Here is a 26,821-nt window from a genome sequence, read left to right on the forward strand (position 1 = left end):
CGTTATGAACTTAATATCTAAATATCGGAGTTTGATTTGGCCAGAACCAAGCAATACTGCCAGTTCTGCATGCATGGCGATGGCGATAGAAAACACATCGAGTTGTTTTAATTATGTTTAGGGGTTCTTAATCTGGGTTAGTTGAATATTAATTAAGAATTGATCGTGATTTTTGTTTGTGTATGTAGTTGCATACTTCCTTTGGGCAACTAACATAATTTATGAATGCATCTCTCACGGAATATATTTTATGTCATGGCGTAAACATTTTTGTTGGAGGTGCTTTTATTAAGATCTTGTATAATTTTACGATTACATGTTGACACGCTTCGTTGGTAAATAAGTTTAATCATGAACAATTTTGTATTTTATTTTCAATTAATCACAAGTAAACAGGTGCACAAACATGCATAGAGATCTTCTTTAGATTTCACGGTTCGAAATTTAAGAATCAAATAATTCGGACCGTGCAAATAAAATTTGACGTTCCCATTAACTCATTTTTCTGATCCACCTTACACAAATTAAGTGCTTCGATCTCTCATTCACACAAATCAAAGTCTTAAATTTCAAGATCCTTACACTCCAAAGTGTCAGTTCCGGAGAGAATTCTCATTCCGCAAACATAGTCCCTATTCAAGCAAGGAAGCAATTCTCGTGGACCCACCACCACAGCACAGACAGAGAGCTCCAAAGACTGGACCGGAGAGAAAAAAATATCCCTCAGGCAGATTCGTTGAGATTCACAACCCAAATTTTCCTTCCTTGCTTTCCTTGTCTCACCTTCTAAGCTCCACCACCCACCACCCACCACCCACCGAACCGGACCAACCCAGAGAGAGAGAGGGAGAGGGATTTGACCCATACATAATTGCAATTTTGAACCAGATTTTATTAATTTACGGCGCAAACGAGCATCATCCATGGATTCTCTCTCATCGGTAAAAGTGCTGCCCTCCGTAGTCACCAACCCTCTCTGTCCACGGCGCCGCCGGATGCCTCCCCCTTCTTCTTCTTCGCTCGGCAGCTTGCACAATCGAAGTCTCTGCCGATTCTCCTCCTCCTCGTCTGTATTCGGCGTGCCTTGCTCTCCCTATTCCAGAAGGAGGTTCGTCCGGTCCGCCGGCGGCGGTGGCGCTGCGCAGGAAGACGACGAGGATGGCGATGACGACGACGGAAGCGAGCAGGTGGAGAGAGCGCTTCACCTCGACGGTAATATCCCTTCCACGTCCGATGAGTTCGTGAAACGCGTGTCGTCTCGTGCTTACGACATGCGCCGCCACCTCCAGCAGACCTTCGATTCCAGCAGCTACGATGGTACGAATTAAGTTCATAGCTGCTCCTGCTTTTATGAATCGTTTGAGAATTGAGATTTTGGTGATTGTGAGTTTTTTGAGCGATTAATAAGTTAATTAACTATTAATCGTGATTTATTTGTTTGTTAATTCGTGATTCATTTACTTAAATTAGTGCCATATGATATAGAAACTTAACTTGATTCGCACATGATCTATACTCTGTTTTTTCTTATTTCCACAAATCGAATACACATGCAAATTATGCAAAGCAAATGAAAGAGTTGCGAAAACTCGTGTATGATGATGCATGATTGGCTTTGGGATACTATCGTAATTGGCGTGGAGAGATTTTTTAATGTGGTCAGAATACGGGGCGGTATGGCCATATCCATATGTCATTAAACAAGTGGAAGGAATTTGTTTTTCATGTGTGCTCTGCTTGTATAATAACATATGACATATGTGGCCATGTTCCAGGCACACTAAAAAAATCTCTCATTGGCTTGTTAATTCGTGATTCATTTGCTTAAATTAGTACTATATGATATAGAAACTTAACTTGATTCGCACATGATCTATACTCTGTTTTTTCTTATTTCCAAAAATTGAATACACATGCAAATTATGCAAAGCAAATGAAAGAGTTGCGAAAACTCGTGTATGACGATGCATGATTGGTTTTGGGATACTATCGTAATTGGCGTGGAGAGATTTTTTAATGTGGTCAGAATACGGGGCGGTATGGCCATATCCATTTGTCATTAAACAAGTGGAAGGAATTTGTTTTTCATGTGTGCTCTGCATGTATAATGACATATGACATATGTGGCCATGTTCCAGGCACACTAAAAAAATCTCTCATTGGCTTGGGATAGTAGCGTAGTGCGCGATACTGTCACTGTAGCATCCCGAGTAATGGTGCTTTTTTCTCACCACCTTGAGTGCTGATGAGCATTACCATCACATTAGTTGTCTGTTGGATGAATGTGATTTAATCTCTGTGTACACAAATCTTGGTTCAGTATTGGAGGCCAACCCTTGGAGAGGACGTTCCAAGCCTGTGTATGTATTAACCCAAAGGGAAAACCAGTTGTGCACCATGAAAACCCGAAGAAATCACAGGTCTCCTTCCTCTGCTCACTCTCTCTCCTGTGTGTCTGTTACCTTTCTCTTTGGTAGGCTTTAATTCTTGTTATTTGTGGCCTCAATGAGTCACTAGGTGTGGTGAAATATTGGTGGTTTATATGTGACAGCGAAGTTGAAACGGAGCTTGGGAAACTGTTCTCGAAAAGAGGGAAGTGGAATCAAAAGAAACAGCCGACGAACGAGACAAAGTTCCAGATGCTTGTGGAGGATATTAGAGATGGAGTGCTTGTAAGTATTTCTCTCTCTTCTTCTTGCCAATTGTGTAAATGCTTGGATTGTTGGTGTCGTGTGAAGTTTTCATCTCGTAGGGATTAATAAATCTCTCTTGTTGTATCTACGGATGCATATTTTTTGAAATTTCAACGGAATTTGTAGGTTTTCGAGGATGAGAACGAAGCTGTAAGGTATTGTGACTTGTTGCAAGGAGGAGGTAAAGGTTGTGAAGGTGTTGCAGAAATAGAGGCCTCATCAGTAAGAAATATAGACCCGTCTTTAAATTTGGCTTTTTTAGCATCGCGAAATTGCAATTGAACGATGATGGATGCACATTTGCTGAATTCTAACAACAATTGTTTCGTTGTGTTGTAACTTTAGGTATTCGATCTCTGCCAGAAAATGCGAGCTTTAGCAGTTCTGTTCCGTCGCGGAATAAGCCCTCCTCTGCCTCAAAGCCTGGAGCTCAACCTTAGGGCTCGAAAGCGCTCGCTTGAAGACGAACAAGACCCATAAAGAGTACTCGATTCCTGCCTGAAACTGAATATTTGTCTAAGAAAGCATTCTTCTATACAACTCATATACATACCCCGGATCTGTAAACTGTATTTATATATCTATATATATATATATATGTATATGTATGTATTCGTTGTAAGTTCTGGGGTTTTTCAACGCTCATTGTCTCGATTGCATTTCGCATACTGAATTATTGTATGCGTCGGTCGTATATAACTTTGAGTCTTCGATCTTGTAACATTAATTCCCTTCATCGGGTTTGATTTGATGTTGTTAGCTCATGTGGAGTTCAGGCAAGAGGCTTGGTTTTAGGTTTAAGGAAGAGGATGATGGGGACGGCACTATATCGTATTCAAACGATGTGTTCAGTTGCTCATCACGCAACAAAGTAATTTTGTGAAATCAGATGAGCGTTTTAGATTGAAACTTTTGGAGCTTTTCTAGGTTAAAATTCTGGTTTCGTCACTTACCCTAAAATTATAAATATCAACTATGTTGACTACTAATACAATGTGCGACGTCACATCTAAAATTTCTCACCCATTTCCCACCCATCTGGCGGCGGAGTTAATTCAATGAATATAATCCCAAATTGGAAACATTAGCAATAACATGATTCACATGGTGGCACACCAACGCAACGCCGAAAGATAAAACAAAGTGAGAAAGGTATGCGATTCCGTTGAAAAAGTAAGGCCATAAAGACAAGTCACTTTTTTTTGTTTATCTTGTTTACTTGCTTGTTTAGATCTCAATGAAATAAAAAGAATCACACACAAATACTTGGTGCACACAAACTTTGCACCATATTGTCAAAGCAACTGCGTACACATATTATTATGATTAAAGTATTGTCGATTCTTCCTACGAACTTGTAAGGAGCTGTCAGTTTCCCTCGCAAACTTTAATTTAGCCAATTAGTCACCTGAACTTTTATAATTGACCAATTTCTCTGTTAAATTTTAATTTTAGCCAATTATTCAATGAGCTTTTATAATTAGTGAATTTCTCTCATAACTTTAATTTCATAATTGCAAAAAGGTGTGGCCAACATATTGGTTTTTTTTCTTTCTTTTTCTTCTTCTTCTCTTCCGCTATTTTACCTGTTCACTTTTTAATTTGAATTTTAGGGTTTAGGGGAGAAATTAAAATTCAAGGGGAAATTGATCAAATTATAAAAGTTCAAGGGGAATTTCAAATTAAGGGAAAATTGGTTAATTATAAAAAAAATTAGGGGAGTAACGGGTTAAAATTTAAGTTCAAATGGTAAATTGACAACTCCTTACCTGTACACTAACATATGATATTATCGACATTAAAGCGGAGGGAGTGAGCCGAGCCTCACAATGAGCTAGCAATAATGTGGTTCAAATTCGTATTTGTCGAAAATCGAACCTAAGACCTTTCACTACAAGTGAAGAATCATTGTAACGAAAAACCACATTTTTACACAAAAAGTTAATTTGGGTATATTTACTTTACCCTTTATTTTGTCCTTATCGTTAAAACTCAAAGTTTTCAAGTCATTTTCATTAGTTTTCTTCTATTGTGTTGTTCCTTTTTTAAGGAGCCACGTAAGGGATACAGTTATCTAGCATTACCGACGTCAAGTAAGAAAAAATGGCAAGCTTGTAAACAATAGCAAAATCTATGGATATTATTGTAGATAATGTGGTTAGTGTTTTGTAAGGAGGATCTAATTCAGAATTATAAAACTACTCATGTTATAATGTAAGAATAATCTTTCTTTTTTTTTGAACGACAAGAATAATCTTATTTAAGCCCATCTAAAAGCCTCTTGGTTTTTTACGTAAATGATTTTTAAATATTAATTAAAAATGAATGGTCTCATTTATGACGCGTAATATATTAAACTTCATTTATCACAATTAGGTAGACAATTAAGTCACACTAAGGTGCATCTTTATTAAGTCACACTAAATAAAAAGGTTAGTATAAAGAAGTTTAATTAGAAGTAGTGGTTTTTGTTCAAAAAGGCTAGTATAAAGAAAATAGAGACCAAAACGTAGCCCACAACCTAAATACAAGCCTAACAAGAGAAAAAAAATATAAAAGAAAGGCTCAAAAAGTGCCGGCTTAAAAACAACCGAAGAAACCCCTAAAGTTGGAGAGGAAACCACCAGCCACCACAAAGTTAGATGTGTCTCCATCGCAGGACCGCCCCCACCAAGAGAACGAACCAACGAAACAACTGGATTAACAGAAAATTCAGGTGAGCAAGCCACTCGCGCAATGAGCCCTCCTATAATCCCACTAAATTGTGCTAATAACACTTTCATAGCCACACAAAACCCAAACGCGCTGCCGAGGAGGAGCACCCAGGCCGAGTAGCAGTGGTTGGTGGTTGAGGACACGCAATAGAAAGTAGCATCAGAGCAAGAGAGTGCATGAAAGCCCAAATATGAGATATGCTTAGAAGAATTGAGACAAAGCTCAGTAACAATCTTCCTCTTCGATTTAATCTATTTGTAAAATAAAAAGTATTGTTACACAAATATATGTACCATAAGTATCATAATAGAATTAACTGAAGTCTTTTGTTCAGGTGTTACGTTTATTATATTGTATTTCCGACCCACTGAAAAATTCTCTGTCATATTTGTATATACAATCATTGCCCACATATTTGCACTCCCTACCCAATAAAGTGAACGAACATGACCAACAAAACCAACCGACTATCCTCAAAAGTCACCCCACCTTCCCGTTTCCACCAAAACAACAAATAACAGATAATAAATTAAAAATTAATTAAATTACGAGCATTTGCCGACCCGTATTCCACATTCCAAACTCCAAACTCCGATCCGCTCTTCACTGATGAGCTCCGACGCTTCCGACTCGTCCGGTGGCGGGTGTGCTTTCACGGCCGACAAGGACAAGCAGAAGGAGAAGGCCCGAGTCAGCCGCACCTCCCTCATACTCTGGCACGCCCACCACAACGACGTCGTCGCCGTCCGCAAGCTCCTCGAGGAGGATCAATCCCTCGTCCACGCCCGCGACTACGACAGCCGCACTCCGCTCCACGTCGCCTCGCTCCACGGCTGGATCGACGTCGCCAAGTGCCTTATTGAGTATGGCGCCGATGTCAACGCCCAAGATCGCTGGAAGAACACTGTACTTCTTCCTAATCTTCTGTTAATTATTCAATTAATTTATTAATCAAAGTAAACGCAATGCTTATTGTGTGTAATTACGATTATATGTGTTAATCAGGTCTTAATTTTGTTGATGTTGATGGCAGCCCCTGGCTGATGCAGAAGGAGCTAAGAAGCCTAAGATGATTGAGCTTCTGAAATCGTACGGTGGCTTGTCTTATGTAAGTCCAAACTCCATAGCTATAATTCGTTTCATGGAGTGAAGTTCTTTCAATTTTGTTTGGTTTGATTGGCTCTGATTCTTTGTTTTGAGTGTTATTGATGCTGCAGGGCCAAAATGGGAGCCATTTCGAACCGAAGCCCGTGCCGCCCCCTCTGCCCAACAAGTGTGATTGGGAGATTGAACCGTCCGAGCTCGACTTCTCCAGCTCACTTACCATTGGGAAGGTCTGAATTTCTTATCAGCTACGAGTTTAGAATGGCCAAATCTTGCAATATATGTTAAAAGAATATCGTTCTGCTTAAGTTTTCGGTTTGCTTTGTAATGCACTGCTATGTAAATCTTGTTGCTTGGATTTTCACGTCTGTGGATTTTAAGATGTTGCGTTGTTTCAGTTATTCGATAATGTTAATCGAGTTGTCATACTGTATATTTACCCCCAACCCACTATAATCTGTAGTTACTGTTCAACATTTGCAGGCTACAAAGCGTAGGTTCCTTTGAGCAAAGATAACCCATTAAGTTGGACCCTATTTTCCCGAATGTAGTTTCTTGCTGATTTATGCGATTTATCTTTTGGATTTATTCTTTGTTTAGCTAGCTGAAGTAGTTTTGGTCTGTTCATGATTTAGTGTTATCGCACTAGTTCCTTCTGTTTTTCCATAATCTCGCTGTGTTTGGCAAGATATGGCCTCACCCTGATGTGTGGTGCTTGTAGGGCTCTTTTGGCGAAATTTTAAAAGCGCATTGGCGTGGGACACCAGTAGCTGTCAAACGCATTCTTCCATCTCTTTCCGGTGATAGATTGGTGATGTAAGTTCCACCTTAACTTTTATGTGCGAGATAAAAAAATGGTTACAACTGAGTTACTGTTGAAATTTTTTCTTTTGAAAGAATACTTCGTTCTTTTTAATATATTTTATGAACTGTGTTTGATTGACAAATGAACAAAATTTTGGTTCGCCAAGAGAGGGCTCTTGAAACAATTTATGCATCATTCTTTCCTAGAATTTGACAACTTTATTCAATCAATTCCATATATCAAGTTTTATGGATCCCGGGAGGTGGGCTTCCTTAATGTAAAGCTTAAAATTGAAATCACAATCAGCATATTTTCTTTACCCCACATTTCCATTATATTAAAAGGTAAATTTCTGACTTGCTCTTTGCTTTCCTGATACAGCCAAGACTTCCGGCATGAAGTTAATTTGCTAGTGAAGCTTCGTCATCCTAATATTGTCCAATTTCTTGGAGCAGTCACTGAGAAGAAGCCCCTTATGCTAATAACGGAGTATTTAAGAGGGGTATACTTCTCCATATTTGATTTATGTTTGGAATTCCGTCAGAGTTCTTGATAGTGGTTTCTAAAATGTGTCTTGCAAAGACGCTGCTTCTTAATTAACGTATAGTTTACTGTTTTAGGGTGATCTTCATCAGTACCTTAAGGACAAGGGTGCACTTAGTCCTACAACGGCAATTAACTTTGCTTTGGATATTGCCAGGTACTTAAATAAAAGTTCAATCAACTTATTGCCTTAGTTTAAGCAACCCTTTCGGACATGAAAGAGGTTTCTCATGCAGAGATGTATGGCTGATGTTGTCATTCCATTGAAGGAAAATAAGGCTATAAAATTAGTAGATTCTCCAATTTCAGTTTTCAGTACATCTGCTGTTTGGAAAATGCAGAGACTGGAATCATACTATTACATGAAAATGTGTGCTTTTCTTAATCTAAAAAAAACGGTTACTTTTTACTATTATGAACATGTAGAAATCAGTCGTTTTTGACAATTTTACTAATATTTCTAAATTTCAACATGGCCAGAGGCATGGCTTATCTTCACAATGAGCCAAATGTTATAATTCACCGAGACCTAAAACCAAGGTAAGTTGATTTTTTATGCTAGAATGTCTTTCATTAATACAATGGCGTAGATGATGTGTCTGCACAGGATGAAAGAAACTTTGGATTTGGACAATTTTATGAGTTTCCATTTCTATTTCTCTAGTCTGTTTCCATCACTGGGAAAATGTGGCTTGCTCGCAGTATTTTCTATTTGTACTTCTGAATTTTGTTTATTTATCTCAGGAATGTTCTCTTAGTCAATTCTAGTGCCGACCATTTAAAAGTTGGAGATTTTGGATTAAGCAAGCTCATCAAGGTTCAGAATTCTCATGATGTATACAAGATGACTGGCGAAACTGGAAGTTGTGAGTGTCTTCTGAAAAGTTCAATATTGAGTACAAGTTACTATTAAATAAAATAAATTATTGCAATAAAACTCGTTCTTTGTGTTTTGCCTCGGAACAAACAAAAGACCGCTATATGGCTCCTGAAGTTTTTAGGCACCGGAGATATGATAAGAAGGTTGACGTGTTCTCTTTTGCAATGATACTATACGAGGTAAAGTTGGTTTCTGCTAGATATCAAATTCAGATTAACCCTTAAAGGAAAAGATGTCAAATTGTTCAATTCCAGGCCCGGTTTATAACACTCTCAACTGATGCAGATGCTTGAAGGGGACCCACCACTTTCGAATTACGAGCCTTATGAAGCAGCCAAATATGTGGCGGAAGGACACAGGCCTTTGTTTCATGGAAAAGGTCACACCCCGGAACTGAAAGAGTAAGTCGATTCTGTAATTTTTCAGCCATCCAAAATGTTCCCTTCGTTGGTGTTATTCCACTTGCATTGCCCATCTTTGAATTAAATCCAAAACTACGTCCACATGTTCAACAAAATTTCGCATTTTGTATCTCTTACCTTAACATCATTCCGAAAGAGTGGCATTCGGTTGCTAATTAAATTAAAGATCCTTATGCTTTTAATATATCCACTAAAACTCAAAATCCGGGTTGCTTACTTCTTTCCGTCGATTGTTTTACAGGTTAATAGAGCAGTGTTGGTCTGCCGACATGAACCAGAGGCCTTCTTTCTTGGACATTCTCAAAAGGCTTGAGAAGGTAAAGGAAAAAGTTCTACAAGCAGACCATCACTGGAACATATTTAATGCGTAAATTTGAAAGTATCGACGTTGCCAGGTACATAAGTGAAAGTGATCCTCTGCCACTCACTTGTAGTTCCAGATCTGCACTGGGATTGTGAATAGACTAAACCGCGAAATCTTGCGAGAGTAATTGTTGCGACTAGCGTTCTACTATTCTGTTTCAGATTCTTATTGTGAACGGCATTTTTCCTTTCTCTTTTTTTTTCTGCATAACAGTACGTCGTTGTCTTACAAACTTGTCCAAATTAACGTGTAAGAATTTTCATGTTTTGACTTGACAATCTCCTTATCATCTTTCAACCGTTATTTGTTCTATTCTTTAAGTAACGATGAGAAGAGATGTATATTAGTCGGGACTCGGGATTATATGTTTTCTTCTCACTTCTTTCTTTAGTGGTTGAAGAAAAAGTTCTCGACCTTGAAACTGTGTCGGAACTTGGAAGAATTTGCTGATCGTGCAGAGTTTTCTTGACCTTGTTGGAGATATCCGTTTTGTGGAGATTCCGTTTCTAAGGCCAGGTATGTCAAATCTCGCGTTTCTAAGGCCAGGTATGTCTAACCTCGCGTTTCTGATCAAGATCGATTTACAAGTGTACTCTCACCCGAAGCAGAGGATCGAGAAATTCGGTTAAAATTTGGCAACTTTAACGAAAAGCTTCTGGGATTGTTCATTTTAATGAAAAACCATATTTTTACACTCAAAAGTCAATTTAGGTATTATTCAATTTACCTTTTATTTTGTTCATATCGTTAAATCTCAAAGTTTTCAAGCTCTTTTCATTAGTTTTCTTTTAAAATTTTATGTAATTAGTCTTTACAACGAAGGACAAACGAAACATAACATGTTGTAGTGAACATTTGGTTGCCCTACTTCATCTAACAATGTGATCCGATAATCGGTCGTATCCCAACATACATTGTTCTGTTAACTACGTTACAAAACAAGCATTGAAAGATGGAACTACAGAACCCTCCCGAAATAAATTAGATAAGCTTCTTCTTCTCGAAGAAGGTCTTGAGGTGCCACAACTGCATACCTGCGACTGCTAAGCAAACAAAAAGCGAAAGAAGACTCAACGTGGCCATCCTCGAGTTCGTTGTTCTGTTGAGGTCCTGCATCTCTTCTTCCCTGAGACAAACATTGGGCATACAAAATGTAAAATGCCGAAACGAGAAATATACTTCCGCCATGAAATATTCGAACTTTCGAAGAACGGAGAATCGTCGCTTACCTTCCACGGAGATAGGACATCTCCTCGTGAATGGACGTAACCGTATCGAGCAACTTCCTAAGCTCTAATTCCATTCCCTGGCATGTAAGAAAAAAGGCATGACAATGTCTCAATACCTCAATTTCCGTATTTTGTTCACCCGAATCAATCGAGATCCTCCGGATCTTGCAGTCTAGAGCAAACGGACCGAAAAATCCAGATCACTCATTTTAAAATCCTACAGCCCCCATTAGACCCTCCTCGCACAAATCAAAGGTCTGCATCTCTCCTTCTCCCTCTCTTGAACGGTCTGGATTTCTAGGTCCGTCTCCCGACTGCGAGATCCGGAGAGGACCTGAATTCGAAAGGAAGCACCATCCTTTTTGCTCTATTCAGAAAAGTATGAGGGAAAGCTTGTTGATTTGATAAAATCAGATTTATTGACAATTACATTAGCAGACAAGCTTCAATTACTAGTAATGGTTAAACATAAATCATTTGTATTAACAATCTGTTTTAGATAAAAATTAAACAAAATTACCACACAGTTAACAGTGTTTAAGCTAAATCCATAGCAATGTCGTGATTAAAACGAGCTAAATTCAGCTGAAAATTAATACAAAATTCAAAAAATAAGAAAGGGTAGGAAGATGCTTACGTCGACGGTGCCTTTCTTAGCGACATTGGACCAGTCTTTGGCGGCGACGCCGGTTTTCCAATCGAATTCAATGGTCAACGTCGTCTGGGGCTTGTGATCCGGCGCCCAGAAGCAAGCCATGTAATCTCCCTCCTCCGCCGCCACAAACGCATACTGCCCCGATTCCACCAGCTGCGAGTAGTGATAGTTGTTCCCGTGGTGAGACGTCACCTATACATATATACAAATACAATTAAACCCAATAATTGTTTCGAAACAAAAAATAAAACTCTTAAAAATTCAACATTTGGGTAGAAAAATTGAAGAAATCAAGGCGTACCCGGACGGTCAATTTGTGGGAATCGGGCATGGGCTGACCCTCGTTGGGGTTGACGACGCTGTATTTTCCGACGGTCATGGCGTTGGTTTTGATGTCTTCGACGATGCATTTCGTGTGACCGGATTGCAGCTCGAACCGCAGAGATTCGGATGTAGATAATAAGAACCCTGAGATTACGGCAGCAAGCAGAAGGCGCAATCCGACCATTGCTCTGACTGAGGGATGACTCGGGTGGGAAAAATGCGGCGACTCGGAGAGAAACCGAGAGGAAAGGGGGAGGGGGTTGTTCTTCGTTCTCTTCGGAGGTGAGTCAGAGAATCTGGAATCCTTCGTTTGTGCAGATTTTACGGTTTGGGCCGTTTGGGCCTGCTTTGATTTAGACCAGGCCATGTCAGCTTTTTGAACACGTGTTTGTTCGTCATTCGTTGATACACGTAAATTGCAAATGTTGCTGTGTTGGACTTCTCGTTTTTTTTTTTTTTAATAAATTTAATAGGCCGGTTTTGGAATTTAACCATGAGTGGTTTATTTGTGTCAAATTTCGTTTCTATTTTTTTTGACAAATAATAGATTTTGTTAGATTAGTCATTGATATGATTCGAATCTATGCAGTTATACAAAGACTCAACACTTTTTCACAATTATGGTAAAAGACCACTTACGTTAAGTTTCGTGTCTTTAAATCATGTATTCTTTTTTCTAATTATAAAAAAGTTTGGAGTGCAATACAGCAAATAGTTTAGTGATTTCTTAAGAAAATTTCTTTTTGTTTTTTGGACATTCTTAGGGTTGCAAACAAACAACATGGTAACCAAGCAACTGATGAACATTGTGATTGTTGAATTTTACTTTCCCGTGCTTCTCTGAACTTCTCATATGTTCATCATATTGCTTATAGTTATGGTGCACATTTTGCTTCATGAAATTGTTGGGGTCCAAAAATTGCACAGGAAAGCCCAAGTGGATTGAAGAACAATTGCTATGTGCGTTTGTATGACCCCATGCTTGTCCAGATTACATTATACATATTTATTTGAAAGAAAAAAAAAATTAGTAGTTAAGTAAGGTTTTACACAAATTTTGATTAATTATCATGCCACACCAAATAAAGAAATATATCATGTCATTCCGAATACATTTGTTTAAACCCGACATCTACCAAACTCACATGACCCAAGATATGTGGGTTTTACGGAGCTTGCTAGAGGGGTTGAGGTGTGGAAGGTTAGACAATCTCCAACCGAAGGGTTCAGATGGTCGAAAATAGTCCGAAAATTATCTCTAATCGAGGGTTAGGCTAAAGGGCTGTGCGACCCATGGGACAAAAAAGGGGCTAGAGGGCCAACCGGCTGGCCATATTTAGTTAGCCAGCAAGCCCATTTTGTTTTTTTTTTGTTTTTTTGTTTTTTGTTTTGGTTCTTTCCACCCACTTTAGGGCTTTCAGGCCACTTTAGGTTTAGGGTTTATGAACTTTTTTTATCCAAGCCCACTTTGTTTTTTAATAGCTTACTTTTTTTGGGGGGGGGGGGTTTTAATTTTTTAATTTTTTTTCCTACACCATTTCTAACTTATTTTTCACCATTTCATATTGTTTTATCTTATTTTATTTCAATTCTTCACATTCCATACTATAGCTTTTTGGCCTTCGGTTGAAGATATTTTTTTGTGATAGGGCTAAAACGAGCCCTCTGGCCTTTGGCCCTCAGTTGGAGATGGAGGCAAATATGACCATATATTGTTCATTAAAATATTAATATCTTGAAATGTCAAAAGGTTAAAACGAGTCATTTAGCCCTCGTTCGATTGAAGATGGCCTTACAAAGATATACTAGGCCATACTATTCGATAATGTAGTCTTTAGCCTATTTGGGAGTACCAAAGTCCAAACCCATTACATGGAATGGTCTCACGCCATGTAAGCAAACGAGATAATTTCTAACACCTTATTTTAGCTGTGCAATGTCCATAACAATAACCTAAAGACATATATCTTATGTTTTTCATGCGTTAAGACATTTATTTCACGTGAGCCTGCATATCCACTAGCCAGAGTCTGACAGTAACTCGTTGAATAAACATTTTACGCGGAGTAAAGTGGCTACGAAGAATGTATATATCCGGAAATTGCCAGCTTAGCCTACATATCCACTAGCCAGTCTGACAGTGTTAATATTGCAGATCGCATTCATACGTGCTGTGTCTCCGTCGATCTGCAAGGTACCGTTTGGTAAGCATACGGGACGGAACAGGACGGGACGGGATGGAACGGAACAGGACAGAACAGATGATGTAAATATTAAAAAAGATAAGGAGAAATTTTGTCATAAAATGTTATAAATTTGTGTTCTACGGATATGGAACAGGTCGTTCCAGGGGAAGAGGTGGAACAAAAAATTAGCCAAATTTTGTCCCATGGGACAACCCGTTCCACAGTTTTTAGGCGCACCAAACGTGGGACGGAACGGCTCATCCCATTCTGTTCCGTCTTGTCCCACGTACCAAACGGTACCCAAGTGTACGATCATTTTCAGAATTGAATGCACATATATTAAATAACAGCAGTTTCAAAGAAAATAATTATATATGTGAGAATTATACAGAAATGCTCAGCATCTTACATCAATTTGGAATTTATTTTATAAAATTATAGGTACATTACCATGATTTCATGGTTCATGACATTTTTGCCCCTTGCTTTGCTTCACATTGCTTTTTGCCCGCTTCACTCATTCAAAAATGATAACTTTAATGTAAAGTTTCCGGTACTGTTTATTTTAACGAAAAATTATATTTTTACACTAAAAAATTAATTATGATACTATTCATTTTATCTTTTATTTTGTTTTTATTGTTAAAACTCAAAGTTTTCAAGTTTTTTTTATTAGTTTTCATTTGAAAAAAAAATGGAGGTAAGGATACTTGACGTAAGAGGGAAATGAGATATCCAAAAATACGGTAGATAAATGATCTTGTAAAATTATAGGTACAATTATTTTTGTAATAAACAATTTAATAGATAAACTATTTCACTAAAAAAAAGTATGTTTAAATTGAAAAATGTTGTTGAGATTAAGAAAACTTACTTAATTAATTCCTATTTCAATTTTATTTTTTATTTTTGAGTACATCGATATTTTTATACTAAGGGATGGAGGAATTCAGCTAAGCCAATTCCTATATCAATTAGAAGTAGATTTTCTGAAGTGAGAGTGAGAGAAACATGAATGCACGTGATCAATTACAACCAAATTAATTACAAAACATGAAAATCATAAACTCTCATGTAACATGCAATGAATTTACAATATTAGTGTTTTTTTTTTTTCATTTTTCTTTTCGTACCACTTAAAATCCACATAGAATTAATTGTGCACATTGAACATGCAACTAGAGGTATTTTAGGCATTTGAAAAACGTATAATGTGTAAAGTTAAATATAATTAATGACTCTACTTAGTGGAGTCTAGTCAAGTAAAAAAGTTATATCAGATTTTATATGAAGAAATTTGAGTTTTAGCTTTCACTATTTTTGTTTCTTTAAATCTTTTATTTGGATGGATGTTCTAACAGAATTAGCTAAAAAGATCATTGTTCCACATCATAACAAATTCAAGAACCAGTACTCACATATTTTTAGTTTAGCGATTAAAATTCTAATTGAGCTAAAATTCAGAGACTATTGCTCTAATTTTTTCTTGTGTATTGCAAAGACATGCATGTTTTAAAGTTTTAAACACCATTAATTTTTTATTTTTATGATAATTTGGACTTTATATATTGTTGATGCACAAAACCGGAGGTCTTGGAACAACGTAAATCCGACCGTGAATCTGCAGAAATGTAAATAACACAAGATGTATCGTGGTTCACCCTAAGGTTTGGGCTACGTCCACACTGATTATGTATTTATTTGAGGGAATAGAGAGGGAGAGGGTGAGAGCTTCTGAGAGCTTATGAGGGTGAGAGAGGGGATCTCAGGCCTAGGAATTGGCCTCCGAGAGTGAGAGTGAGGCCTTCCCCAATTGTGAGGGTGATGGGTCCTTTTATAGAATAAGGACTCCTCACTTATTACATATTTGCCCCTTCCTTTATCCCATAATTACATTTAAGTCCCCTGAGTATTTGTACGAGATCTAAATACGAGGCCCTAAATATGGTATAAACAGTAGTCCCCCAAGTCTTCAGTCAAGAGAGTCTTTTGGCTGGAGACTTGAAATTCAGTCCATGTGTGGGCCGAAGTAACTAGATGTCGTCTAGAACTGATGCTCGATATGAGGCGGTGCCCAATCTGAAATGATGCTCAACTAGAAGTAGCACATGTTGCGAGGCCGCTCTGCTTGTAGCTTGTGTTGCCTTGGTTGGCTCGGCTTGTGGTGTTGAATGTGAGGGAGTCCCTTTTATAGAATAAGGGCTCGCTCCTCAATACATAAATGATGGGCTAGAGTTGATGCTCACGGCGAGGCGGTTGCTCAGCAGGCGGCGATGCTCTCTAATGATGGTGAGGGAGTCCCTTTTATAAAATAAGGGCTTGCTCCTCAATACATAAATCATGGGTGATCTTTTAATGAAAGTGAGGGAGTCCCTTTTATAGAATAAGGGCTCGCTCCTCAATACATAAGTGATGGGCTAGAGTCTCCCAAGTATTTTTTATGAGGCCCAGTTGAGGCCCAATATATGGTACATAATGTAGTCCCCCAAGTATTCGGTCAATAGAGTCTGTTGGCTGGAGACTTCAAATTGGATCCATGTATGAGCCGAAGTGGCGGTTGTTCTAAGGCGGTATTTGTATACCTTGCACTGAAGCTTTGTAAGTGAAGCTTTGCAAGTGAAGTTTTGAAGCTGGAGCTTTGTAGCTAGAGCTCTGTAAATGAAGCTTTTGAAGCTGTTTGACATGAGTGATGCTCATGAATGTTTATGTTGATTGACATGAGTGATGCTCATGTATGTTGTCATGAGTGATGCTCATGAATGTTTATGTATGAATGACATGAGTGTTGCTCATGTATGTTGTCATGAATGTTAATGTATGATTTGTCATGAGTGATGCTCATGAATGTTTATGTATGAATGACATGAGTAATGCTCATGTATGATTTGAAGTACTGAGCGTACTTTTGATGACCGGGTTGGTGCTATTTTGGGCATATGGGCCTTCGCCCTCCACAACATGCCAGCCCATTTATTTTGGGCTTTGCCTTTTTTTTTTTTTTTTTTTTTTTTTTTTTTTTTTTTTTTACCCTCTGATGGGGTTTATACATATTACCCTCTGATGGGGTTTATACAGATGTCTCCGAAAGATAAGGAAAATAAATTACATCATTCTGGTGGGGTGTTTATTCCATGCTTTTGCAGTGTTTTTCTGCTGCACTCTCTCTGTCTTTTCATCTGGCAGACAGAAGGAATCATAATAATAGGAAAATTTTTGCTTTTCTTCTTTTCTCTTTTCCTTTTCTTTTTCACTTTTGCTTTGCACCTCTGTCTTTGCTTTTCTCCAGACATCCCTTGTTTTTCTTTAAAGAAAAAGAATATGCATGATGAAAGTGTGGGTATCCTCTAGTCGACAAAAACCATCCATGTGGGTGGTCGATTAAATCCTTCAGACTCATCATTGCTCTAGTCCACTCATCTTTGACCACCATCTCTAAAGGTACAAACCCAGAGTCCTTAGGTGTAGACTGGATCTGTAATTGCAAGCGGGTCAACCCGGGCGAATCAGGAGGCGTCGCTGCCTCTCTCTTCAGATCTTCCTCGCAGTTTTGGCGAGAACGTGGTTGCCTCTCTCTTATTCCAACTTTCTCGATTTCATGCAATTCCTGAGCTTTAGACGCCATTTCCAAGTTTAAAGTTCAAAACTTTGGCCTCCAACCCCTTCTCGCGCTCCTCAACCTCCTGCTGCCGTGTCTGGAGCGAGTTCCGCTCCGAGTAAAAACCATCATAGAGCTCCTCGAACCGAGTCTTGGACGAGTCAATGCGGTCCAAGAAGTGTTTCCACTGCTGGGCCAGATTCCTCTGCTTCAACTCCGGTTCATCCTACCCGGACAACATCGATTCAATCGCTGGCGTTTCTGCAACTTCTGAGTTGCGATTTTCAGTTTTGCTGCAATACGACGATGTATCGGCTATGGCGGAAGCTTCAAGCTTTCTTTTCCAGCTCGACGTTCTCAGTCCCTCAGAGCATATGCAGTGCTCAGTGGGTTAATTAATTGCAAGATGTTGGATCGGGACGGTGTCGTTTTCGATTTGGTCTTCGTCGTCCTCGGAGTCGATGGCGGAGACTGGCTGGTAGAACTTGGCGGCGGGTGCATCGTCGTCGTCGTCGTCGATGTTGGTGTCAGAATCGCTTCCGTTCTGGTAATCTGTGATTTGGATGACGTCAGGCGGAGCTGTGGCGTTCATTGTCGTCGTTCCCACTTCCAGCGGTGAAGAGAACCAAAAATCTAAGAAGAGTGAAAGCGTTTTGGGGGAAATAGACCGGAAACAAAGCCTCTTTTCCTTTTCCCCATTACAGTGAGTAACAGATGCTCTTAGGCTCAGATCTGAACCAGATCTACCGCTGCGGCGCCGCCAGCAGAGTAATCGGTGGTGTTGGTCGCTACACCAACTGAAACCGAGCCACAAGTCGTGTCGCACATACAGAAAGTGGTACGTGCTCGGAGTTAGAGGTTGGATGCAAGATCCCAACCAGATGCGACGCCACCATAGAAGTGGTGGTCGGTGTTGGTCGCAGCACCAGGTGCAACCGAGTAATCGATGATGCTGGTCACAGTAGTAGCTGCAGCCGTGGTGGTGAGTGTGAGGCTTGTGAGCAGCAGATGCAGAAAACCCAGAAAAGGATTGGCCCGGAGGTTAGGGTCCTTGCGGTAGAGGATTAGCCCGGAGGTTCGGGGGAGATGGGGCCGGGTCGAATGTCTCCTGCGGATCCGGCGGCACCGAGAGAGAAACAAAACACACGATTTTTCCCTTGTTCGGTGACAGGGCTAAAGTCAAGGGTCTTGACGGCTTGCCTGTTCTTCTTCTTCGCATCAGACTTAGCAACCCTGAGGCTCTTATGGACGACATTGAGCCTGGTGAGGGTTGGCTTTCTTGCTTCTCTATTTTGTGATTTGGGTTTTTCTTATTTTCTGGAGTTTCTTTTTGTTTTCGTAGTTGTTGGATGGAAGAAGAAAATCACAAAAAGTAAGAATCGTGAGAAGAGTTGTAAGGCAGCCATTTGATAGAACTGGAAGTTGTTTGCAGATTCACGGTGGAGGTGAAAAAATGAAAGAGAACCGACATAACTTTTTGTATCGATTCCCACAGACAGCGCCAAATGTTGATGCACAAAACCGGAGGTCTTGGAACAACGTAAATCCGACCGTGAATCTGCAGAAATGTAAATAACACAAGATGTATCGTGGTTCACCCTAAGGTTTGAGCTACGTCCACACTGATTATGTATTTATTTGAGGGAATAGAGAGGGAGAGGGTGAGAGCTTCTGAGAGCTTCTGAGGGTGAGAGAGGGGATCTCAGGCCTAGGAATTGGCCTCCGAGAGTGAGAGTGAGGCCTTCCCCAATTGTGAGGGTGAGGGGTCCTTTTATAGAATAACGACTCCCACTTATTACATATTTGCCCCTTCCTTTATCCCATAATTACATTTAAGTCCCCTGAGTATTTGTACGAGATCTAAATACGAGGCCCTAAATATGGTATAAACATATATCAAATAAATACATAGCAAATTTGGTAACATAGTTTGGATTTATCCTAATATAATTATGTTACAAAGGAAATATATTGGCTGCGTGCCAAATCTAAAAGTATATAATTTAAATCCATCTCATTTTGTTTTATTTCTTAATTTAAAAGAACGAGCATCAGCTAATTAAAGGTGGATCTTGGTTTTTCCACTGCAATTTACTGTCTACTTTAATAAACCAAATAAAAAAATATCGACAGCTAAAATTCAAAAAATTAATAGTAAAAATTGACAGCACTTATCAGACGAGTAAGTAAAACTGTAAAAAGTAAAAAACTGCTGTTAAAATTTGCAACTTAGGACGAAACCTGAATCTAACCAACCAAATGTTCCTCAATTATTTTCTTCATTTAAATTTTTTTTTTTTACTAAAAAGGAGTTCATAGCGCGTTGCTGAGAAAATTGGAAGTTTTTTCACGGAAAAAGGAGGAAGCAAAAGGAAAATAAAAAAGGGCCTGGCGGTCGCATTGGGTCGTTGAGATTTTTAATTGGGTCATCCATTTTACTCGTGAAATTTCAACCTCCTGCCTCTCCGCACCGATTTTTCACACAAAGTTTCGAACTTGTTCCCGTTTCAAAATCTGGGCTTTTTACGGCTCCCAAGTGTGTTTGATTCGGAAATGCGGGATTGAAATTGGGGATTGCATGAGCTGAATTTGAATTGGTTTTTTTTTTTCTTTTCTTTTTTTGGGATTTTCGGAAACGATCGATGAAGTGGCGATGTGGTCTGTGAAAGAGGAATGGAGGTTAGATCTGAGGGCGGTTTACAGGTGCGATGCGATAAGATTCCAGCGCCGGTGATTGGGCGGACGCGGTTGCAGGTGTGGTTCATTCGGGTGTGTTCGAGCTTGTTTCTGTGGACGTGTTTGGTCCAGTTAGTGGCGGTTGGGGAGCTATGGCATCCGCGTTTGGTCTCCAATATAACCCATCGGATATCCGAAATCACGCAGCTTCCACTTCCGGCGGTTCCCTCGCCGCCGCCTCTTCTCCCCGCCAGTGAGTTTTTAGATTAAAAAGAAAAGCTCTGTTTTTTGTTTAACTTAAATTGTTTTGTAGTGCAGATAATTTTGTTAGTTTCACTTGTGTTGAGCATGAATGTAAGTACTGTAGTTTTAATTTGAGAGTAGTGCACTACTTCAATTGAGTTCTGTAAATGTTACCGGATTTTGTTATGAATTCAGAGTTTAGGCCATGAAATTGATTTTTCGATTGAGGAATGCGAACCGATTTGGCAGCATTGGAGGATTGTTTGTTTATAAGTTTGGATCATTTGAGGTTAAGAGAAGGGAGTAGGTTGTTTTTAGTTATTGGTGGAGAATTTGTTTATGGTTAGGCGTGCTCATATAGTTCGTTGTTGTCTAATATTTTTCGGCTCACTGCAGACTCGGCACCTTGTATGAGGTGAGTGGCAGTTGGACTGACGCATGAAAGAATGCCTACAAGAACTATACTTTTGGAACTCTTTTTTGTTGAAATCAAAATTTGCTTTTGTGAGAAGTTCGTTATATCAAGGTTTTAATGTTGTTAAATAGGTTGTGTGGTGAGACCGTAAGATTTTCTGACTGCATGTTCGGTTCCGTTGTAGTATCTGGAGCCTGGTTAGATATGTATGCCTAATGACCTGAGTTTTGCAGGAAATTATACAAGTAATGGGTTTCTTAGAGTTTCCTGCAATGGGGGCTTGAATCAAATGCGTGCTGCGGTTTGTGCTGTTTTCTTCTTTATTTTTCATTGTTACTTCATCCTATGTCTAGCTATTGACATAAGCTTTTGCATTTCAGATTTGTGACATGGTCACTGTTGCCCGGCTTTTAAATCTTACATTGGTTGTTCCAGAGCTCGATAAGACATCTTTCTGGGCTGATCCTAGGTAATAGTCCTTGGTCTGAATGAAACCGTGACATATAAAAATCATTCGCTTATGCTTATTAATTTCAACTATTGGTATTTTTTGCAGTAATTTTGAGGATATCTTTGATGTAAGACATTTCATTGATTCACTGCGAGATGAAGTTCGAATTGTCAGAAGACTTCCAAAAATGTTTAGTAGAAAATATGGATATAAGCCGCTCCAGATGCCTCCTATTAGTTGGTCAAACGAAAAATACTACCTGGAACAGGTTTGTGTCCTCTCTTCCCAGTTATTTTGGCCAACAAAGTATCTGGTCTTTTGAATACTAAATTGGTGATTCTATAGCTTGGTTTGTTAACTATTTATCATCCTATGGATAACATACAATTCACTTTTGCCTAACATAGAGATGTAACTAATGCATATTCCAAATTGTAGTGTGATAAAAGATATTTTATGTCTCTGTTTTGTGGGCTTCATAGTTTATCTGTTTTCTCTGCTTACCGATTGAATGCATTTGATTCTGTATGCAGAAGTTTCAACTTTTCAGTAACGCATCCTGATTCAGTGTCTTCATTCTGTTATGCAGATTTTGCCACTTATTAGCAAGCATAAGGTGGTGCACTTTAACAGAACAGATGCACGTTTGGCAAACAATTTGATACCTCCTGATCTTCAGAAACTCCGGTGTCGTGTTAATTTCCAGGCACTGAAGTTCACTCCTGAGATCGAGGCTTTAGGGTACAAATTGGTTCGTATACTTCAAGAAAAGGGACCTTATGTGGCTTTGCATCTAAGGTACGAGATGGACATGTTGGCTTTCTCAGGTTGTACTCATGGCTGCACTGAGGAAGAAGCTGACGAGCTCAAACGATTAAGGTTTGTTGTGTTCAAAATTTGACCATTAGTTTTGTGGAATATTTATTTGAAATTCAAGCAACAAACAATCTTCATTAGTATTACTTTATTATGGTTTGCTTGATAAAGAGGCATGCTTTGAACTTTATTGTACCTAGCAAAAAAAAAAAATAAAATTGAGCTTGACTTACATGCAACATGTATTGGTGGACGTTTCATTCAGATACGCATATCCTTGGTGGAGAGAGAAAGAGATAGTGTCTGAAGAGAAGAGATCTCAAGGCCTGTGTCCTCTAACACCCGAGGAGAGTGCATTAATTTTGCAAGCTTTGGGTTTTAGTACGGACACACAAATCTATATAGCAGCTGGTGATATTTATGGTAGTGAAAGGAGACTGGGCCCGCTACGAGCTGCATTTCAACAGATTGTGAGTTGGTTTTCTAAAATATGTATCATGTCTTTTTACTGTTGCACGTTTGGGACTCGTTATATTAGTTCTTGCACTGAATGGTTGTTGAAACACTTCGGTCATCTTGCTTGTCTGTTTCAGGTTAAGAAGGAAACGCTTCTTGCTCCGGAGGAGTTGCAACAGTTTCAGAATCATTCATCTCAAATGGCAGCTTTGGATTTTATAGTTGCGGTAGCTAGTAATACTTTTGTTCCTACATATGATGGGAACATGGCGAAACTTGTTGAAGGTCATCGAAGGTATGCAAACACTCTCACAAGGCGGTGTAGGGTTTTGTATCATAAAATAATAAACACACCTCTAACTATATTTCGTGCAGATACCTTGGGTTTAAAAAAAGCATCTTGCTGGATAGGAAAAGACTTGTGGAGTTGTTGGACTTGCATCTTAATGGAACACATTCATGGAATGAATTTTCAGATGCTGTACGATCCATACACGAGAAAACAATGGGACAGCCAACTCGACGCAGAGTTATTGCAGACAGGCCGAAGGAGGAAGACTATTTTTATGCAAATCCGCAGGAGTGCCTCTGCGAGGAACCAAATTGCGACGACTTGCTTAGCCCTGGCAACTCAAGTAAAACCGGGTGACTGCAAGCGATCAAATCGGGATTCAACCTTCCACAGAATTGTCTTGAAGAGAGGGGTAAACAAATCGATGTGGCTTTTCATATTAGTAAAGCATGTACACACACACGAGAGTTTTGTAGGGAACGGTATAAAAAGGATTCGAGTTCCCCATTTGGGCGTCCAAAGATGTATTCATTCGTTTCTAATCTTTCAATTTGTCCATATGATTCTTTCGTTTTCTCATGTATTTCACAAATTGACACGAATCGAGTGACGTTCAGTTCTATATAAATTACAAATAACACGAATATAGACGGAAGCGTTTGTCCATAGATGAAACTAGTTTATGACTTCTCTCTTAGTGACATGAATTTTCCCTACTTGGGTTCCCAGAAGACGATGTCTTCGAGCTCCCCGCAGAGGCCGAGATCCTTGAGACGCCTTTCCTGGTAGTATTCCAGTTGAGGTAGCTCTGATTCTCTGGCCCTGAAAATCCCGTCAATATGCTGCAGCACCTTCTTCTCCCCTTGCCTTATTCCAACAGCAATCTCAAGCCTTGGATCCAGTTTTGATTCTTTCAGCTTCTCATCCTGCAACGAAAGATTTGTAATTCAGTTGTTACAAATGTACCAAAGCATGCAGATGTACGAAGGAATGACGACATACCTCTTCGATAGTGGTGGGATAGCCGGAAAGAGCGGATTTGCAGGCGTCTTGGACTACTCTGCATATGAGCTCTTCGTTGGCAGGGCTCACCGGCAGTTGAAGGTGGCCCCAGATATCGTTCCTGAATATAGATTCCAAGAGGAAAGCGTCGGTCCCTCCAAGAGCTACCAGCCGCAGATAAGGAATCAATGCAGGTGGAAGCGAACTCTCCAAAAATATGTCGAAGTACGCAGTTGCACCCAAACCATTTGTCTCAGCAATGTCCAGCTTGTCCTCGTAAAATGGGTCTGATTCGGATATTTCCAGCGTTAAGGTAAATCCATTGCGATTAGCGTTGGAATCCAGGAATCCGTAATCCAAAGCAAACTCAGCATTGCTCTTGTTTATATCATATTGGATGAAAACCTGTCCAGAAATGAGAAGCATGAGATGCCTGCTGCAGAGCACAGGCTATCACTGCCCAACACCAAGAAAACAGAAAGAGGAAAACTTCACCTGCTCACCAGCCTTGACAGTAGCGGGGCTCCGTAGCGAAAACAGATAATCCCAAGAGAAAAGACCTGCTGCTCCTTTGACCTCATATGCATGTTCTTCTGTGGTTATGCTTGAACTGTGGTTAATCTGACAAAAGAATCCGTTACTTGATATCCAAGGAAAAAACCAAGATATCATAACGTTCGAAGATTGAGGTGTTCGCATTGGGAATTCAAGAACTTACGAAGTCTGCAAGAGGGATCAAAACAAGATTCTGACCACGAAGGCGGGAGAATGCCCTCGATCTGAGTATGCCGAAGGCCCAGAAGAAGTCGTCGAGTGTGATGGGAGAAGGAAAAAGCTGTTTGTTAGGGAGGATGGTTTCTTGTTCAAGTTTTTGAAACTCAGTCCGCACGTACTCTTTTACACTCATTGTTGTGCTCAAAAGTTGGGTTCCTGCAAATCTCAGTTCCATCATATCCAACCAAAGATTCAAAATTGCAACAAACAAAGGGTATGATAAAACTGTCGTTTTGCTGTCTCCCTCTCACAAACTTAAGCAAAATTGGCCTAATTAACATTACGCAAATGACGCATCATTGGAAGCACGTCGAAAGTTGTAATAAAAAAGACCAAGTGCTCCCTAAAAGGAAGCAGGTGCTTCTTCTAAAAAGCACTTTTAAGGTGCTTTGCTTACCCAGAAGCACTTCCAGGTGTGGTTTTCTAACAAAAAATACTTCTACGTGCTTTTCTAACCTAGAAACACTTCTTAACTTTTATGCCAATTGTTATTAGAAGCGATTTTGATTTATTGGAAGTGCTTTTTATGGTTGTTACAAGTACTTCCCAACATGGCCTAATGAATTTCAGTTAAAGTGGCTAACCTTGAAGCTGATCAAGCTCCTCTTCTGACCTGCACTGAAACCCATCAAAGACAAACTCTTTATCAACCCCACAATCAAATCCACATACCCATTAAAAACCTGAAATTGCCACTAAACAAAATTACTAAATCACCCAAAACCCACCAGAACACAGTCGAATTGGTCGACTCTGGAAGGATATCAAGGTAAGTCCGCCACTTGGAATCGGCTCTGCTTTTCTCTCTGATCAGAAACAGAGCAACCGACACCCACGGCTTCAACCCGCTGCAGACACCTCCGATCTCGGAGGCCGAGACGGTATCTGGGTTTATCCAGAGCCTCTTGGGTACCTCCAAAACGACCTCGTTTTTGGAAATGTCTCGGTGGGCGACGAGCCCCATGCCTTCGGGGACCAGGGCGGGCTTTGCGGCAGGGGACTTGGCGGAGACGACGCCTTCGTCCCGGAGCCACTGCCAGAAGGTTTGGACCGGCGGAGGGAGCGACGGGTCGCATTGGAGCGGGGAGGAAAGAGCGGTGACGGCAAGGCGGACGGGATTCTTGGGATGGGTTGGTGGTTTTGCTAGTGAAAGCTTTGTTCTTGGAGTGGGGAAGATGAAATTGGAGGATGAAGAAGATAGAGTGAAGAGAGTGTCCATTGTTTCTCTCTGTAACTCTCTCTCTCTCTCTCTCTCTCTAGATTTTTGCAGTGCGTTTCAACATATGTGATGGATTATAGAATTTGCATGTGGATAAGATTATCTTGATACGTTATCAACTGTTAATCAAATGTTCACGGTTTTTTGTCTGAGATGTGTATGATCTTGACTGCACTAATACGTGCTGTTCAGTTACACAAATGTGACAATTTGCACTAATACATACTGTTCAGGTACACAAATGTGACAATTTGCCACTTCCCACAAAACAAAAAACCTGGTGGTGTGGGTAAATAATTTCCGTACGCATTATTTCTCATTAGAGGGTTTTTTTTTTTTTTTTTTTTTTTTTTTTAGGAACAAACAATAATCTATATTAAAAGAGAGGAGTGAGTTTAGTATCACAATTGGCTAATAATAATGTATTTCAAATTTACTTTTGATGAAGATCGAACACAAAACTTCTGACTCACTTACGATTGAAGAGTAATACCAATAGACTGTAGTATTAAATAATTAAAATTTGTAATTCGGGTCCCACTTACAAGTTGGAATGGGTCCTTGTCCTTTTATTTTCATATAAAGGACATGAATAGCATAAATACCCACTTTAAGTTTTATTTTGATGGACTGAATATCTTTCATAAAGAATCGGATGAATGTATATGTGACGATTGTTTTGGGGAAATCAATAACGAAAAATACACACTAATCAGTCTTTACCTTACCTTGTGGAAAAAAATAGACACTTTGTGGAAAAAAAAAAAAAGAGAATTGGGAAAAAAAAAGTGGAAAAAAGTTATTTATAAAGAAGGAAATAAAAATACAAAATTCCAACCAAACAGCTGTGGACATTCCAACACTTTAAAAAGTCTATTGTTAAAAAATTAGGAAAACTAATGAAAAGGGTTTGAAAATTTTGAATTTTAACGATAATGACAAAATATAAGGTAAAGTGAATA

The 26,821-nt window shown here is 39.4% G+C and overlaps 5 protein-coding genes across 5 annotated transcripts; 3 read left to right on the forward strand and 2 right to left on the reverse strand.

Moving 5' to 3' along the window:
- The first annotated feature begins 544 nt into the window (after window positions 1-544).
- LOC126608934 (uncharacterized) lies at window positions 545-3,602 on the forward strand. The gene is made up of 5 exons (XM_050276945.1): window positions 545-1,317; window positions 2,321-2,420; window positions 2,552-2,672; window positions 2,820-2,915; window positions 3,039-3,602. Exons 1-5 carry the CDS (start codon window positions 924-926, stop codon window positions 3,171-3,173), a joined length of 846 nt encoding a protein of 281 aa, XP_050132902.1. The 5' UTR covers window positions 545-923; the 3' UTR covers window positions 3,174-3,602.
- A 2,254-nt stretch (window positions 3,603-5,856) lies between these two features.
- Window positions 5,857-9,823, forward strand: LOC126607851 (integrin-linked protein kinase 1). Its single transcript, XM_050275557.1, has 11 exons — window positions 5,857-6,314; window positions 6,442-6,516; window positions 6,626-6,742; window positions 7,234-7,328; window positions 7,699-7,819; window positions 7,938-8,017; window positions 8,341-8,400; window positions 8,605-8,726; window positions 8,834-8,919; window positions 9,026-9,141; window positions 9,404-9,823. The coding sequence occupies exons 1-11, from the start codon at window positions 6,018-6,020 to the stop codon at window positions 9,531-9,533; spliced, it is 1,299 nt and encodes a 432-aa protein (XP_050131514.1). The 5' UTR covers window positions 5,857-6,017; the 3' UTR covers window positions 9,534-9,823.
- Window positions 9,824-10,286: 463 nt separating this feature from the next.
- LOC126607852 (transmembrane emp24 domain-containing protein p24delta9-like) lies at window positions 10,287-12,122 on the reverse strand. The gene is made up of 4 exons (XM_050275558.1): window positions 11,712-12,122; window positions 11,393-11,602; window positions 10,756-10,832; window positions 10,287-10,652 (listed from the first exon to the last, which is right to left on the reverse strand). Exons 1-4 carry the CDS (start codon window positions 12,099-12,101, stop codon window positions 10,508-10,510), a joined length of 822 nt encoding a protein of 273 aa, XP_050131515.1. The 5' UTR covers window positions 12,102-12,122; the 3' UTR covers window positions 10,287-10,507.
- A 7,677-nt stretch (window positions 12,123-19,799) lies between these two features.
- Window positions 19,800-23,422, forward strand: LOC126607822 (rhamnogalacturonan I rhamnosyltransferase 1-like). Its single transcript, XM_050275534.1, has 8 exons — window positions 19,800-20,444; window positions 21,083-21,150; window positions 21,230-21,318; window positions 21,406-21,568; window positions 21,890-22,179; window positions 22,382-22,586; window positions 22,710-22,867; window positions 22,948-23,422. The coding sequence occupies exons 1-8, from the start codon at window positions 20,189-20,191 to the stop codon at window positions 23,219-23,221; spliced, it is 1,503 nt and encodes a 500-aa protein (XP_050131491.1). The 5' UTR covers window positions 19,800-20,188; the 3' UTR covers window positions 23,222-23,422.
- On the reverse strand, window positions 23,372-25,945 carry LOC126607823 (ribulose-1,5 bisphosphate carboxylase/oxygenase large subunit N-methyltransferase, chloroplastic). Its single transcript, XM_050275535.1, has 6 exons — window positions 25,369-25,945; window positions 25,225-25,253; window positions 24,585-24,796; window positions 24,362-24,487; window positions 23,867-24,271; window positions 23,372-23,790 (listed from the first exon to the last, which is right to left on the reverse strand). Exons 1-6 carry the CDS (start codon window positions 25,857-25,859, stop codon window positions 23,578-23,580), a joined length of 1,476 nt encoding a protein of 491 aa, XP_050131492.1. The 5' UTR covers window positions 25,860-25,945; the 3' UTR covers window positions 23,372-23,577.
- Window positions 25,946-26,821: the final 876 nt, after the last annotated feature.

Source organism: Malus sylvestris, chromosome 16 (genome assembly GCF_916048215.2).
Source record: "Malus sylvestris chromosome 16, drMalSylv7.2, whole genome shotgun sequence".
NCBI classification, from domain to species: domain Eukaryota; kingdom Viridiplantae; phylum Streptophyta; class Magnoliopsida; order Rosales; family Rosaceae; genus Malus; species Malus sylvestris.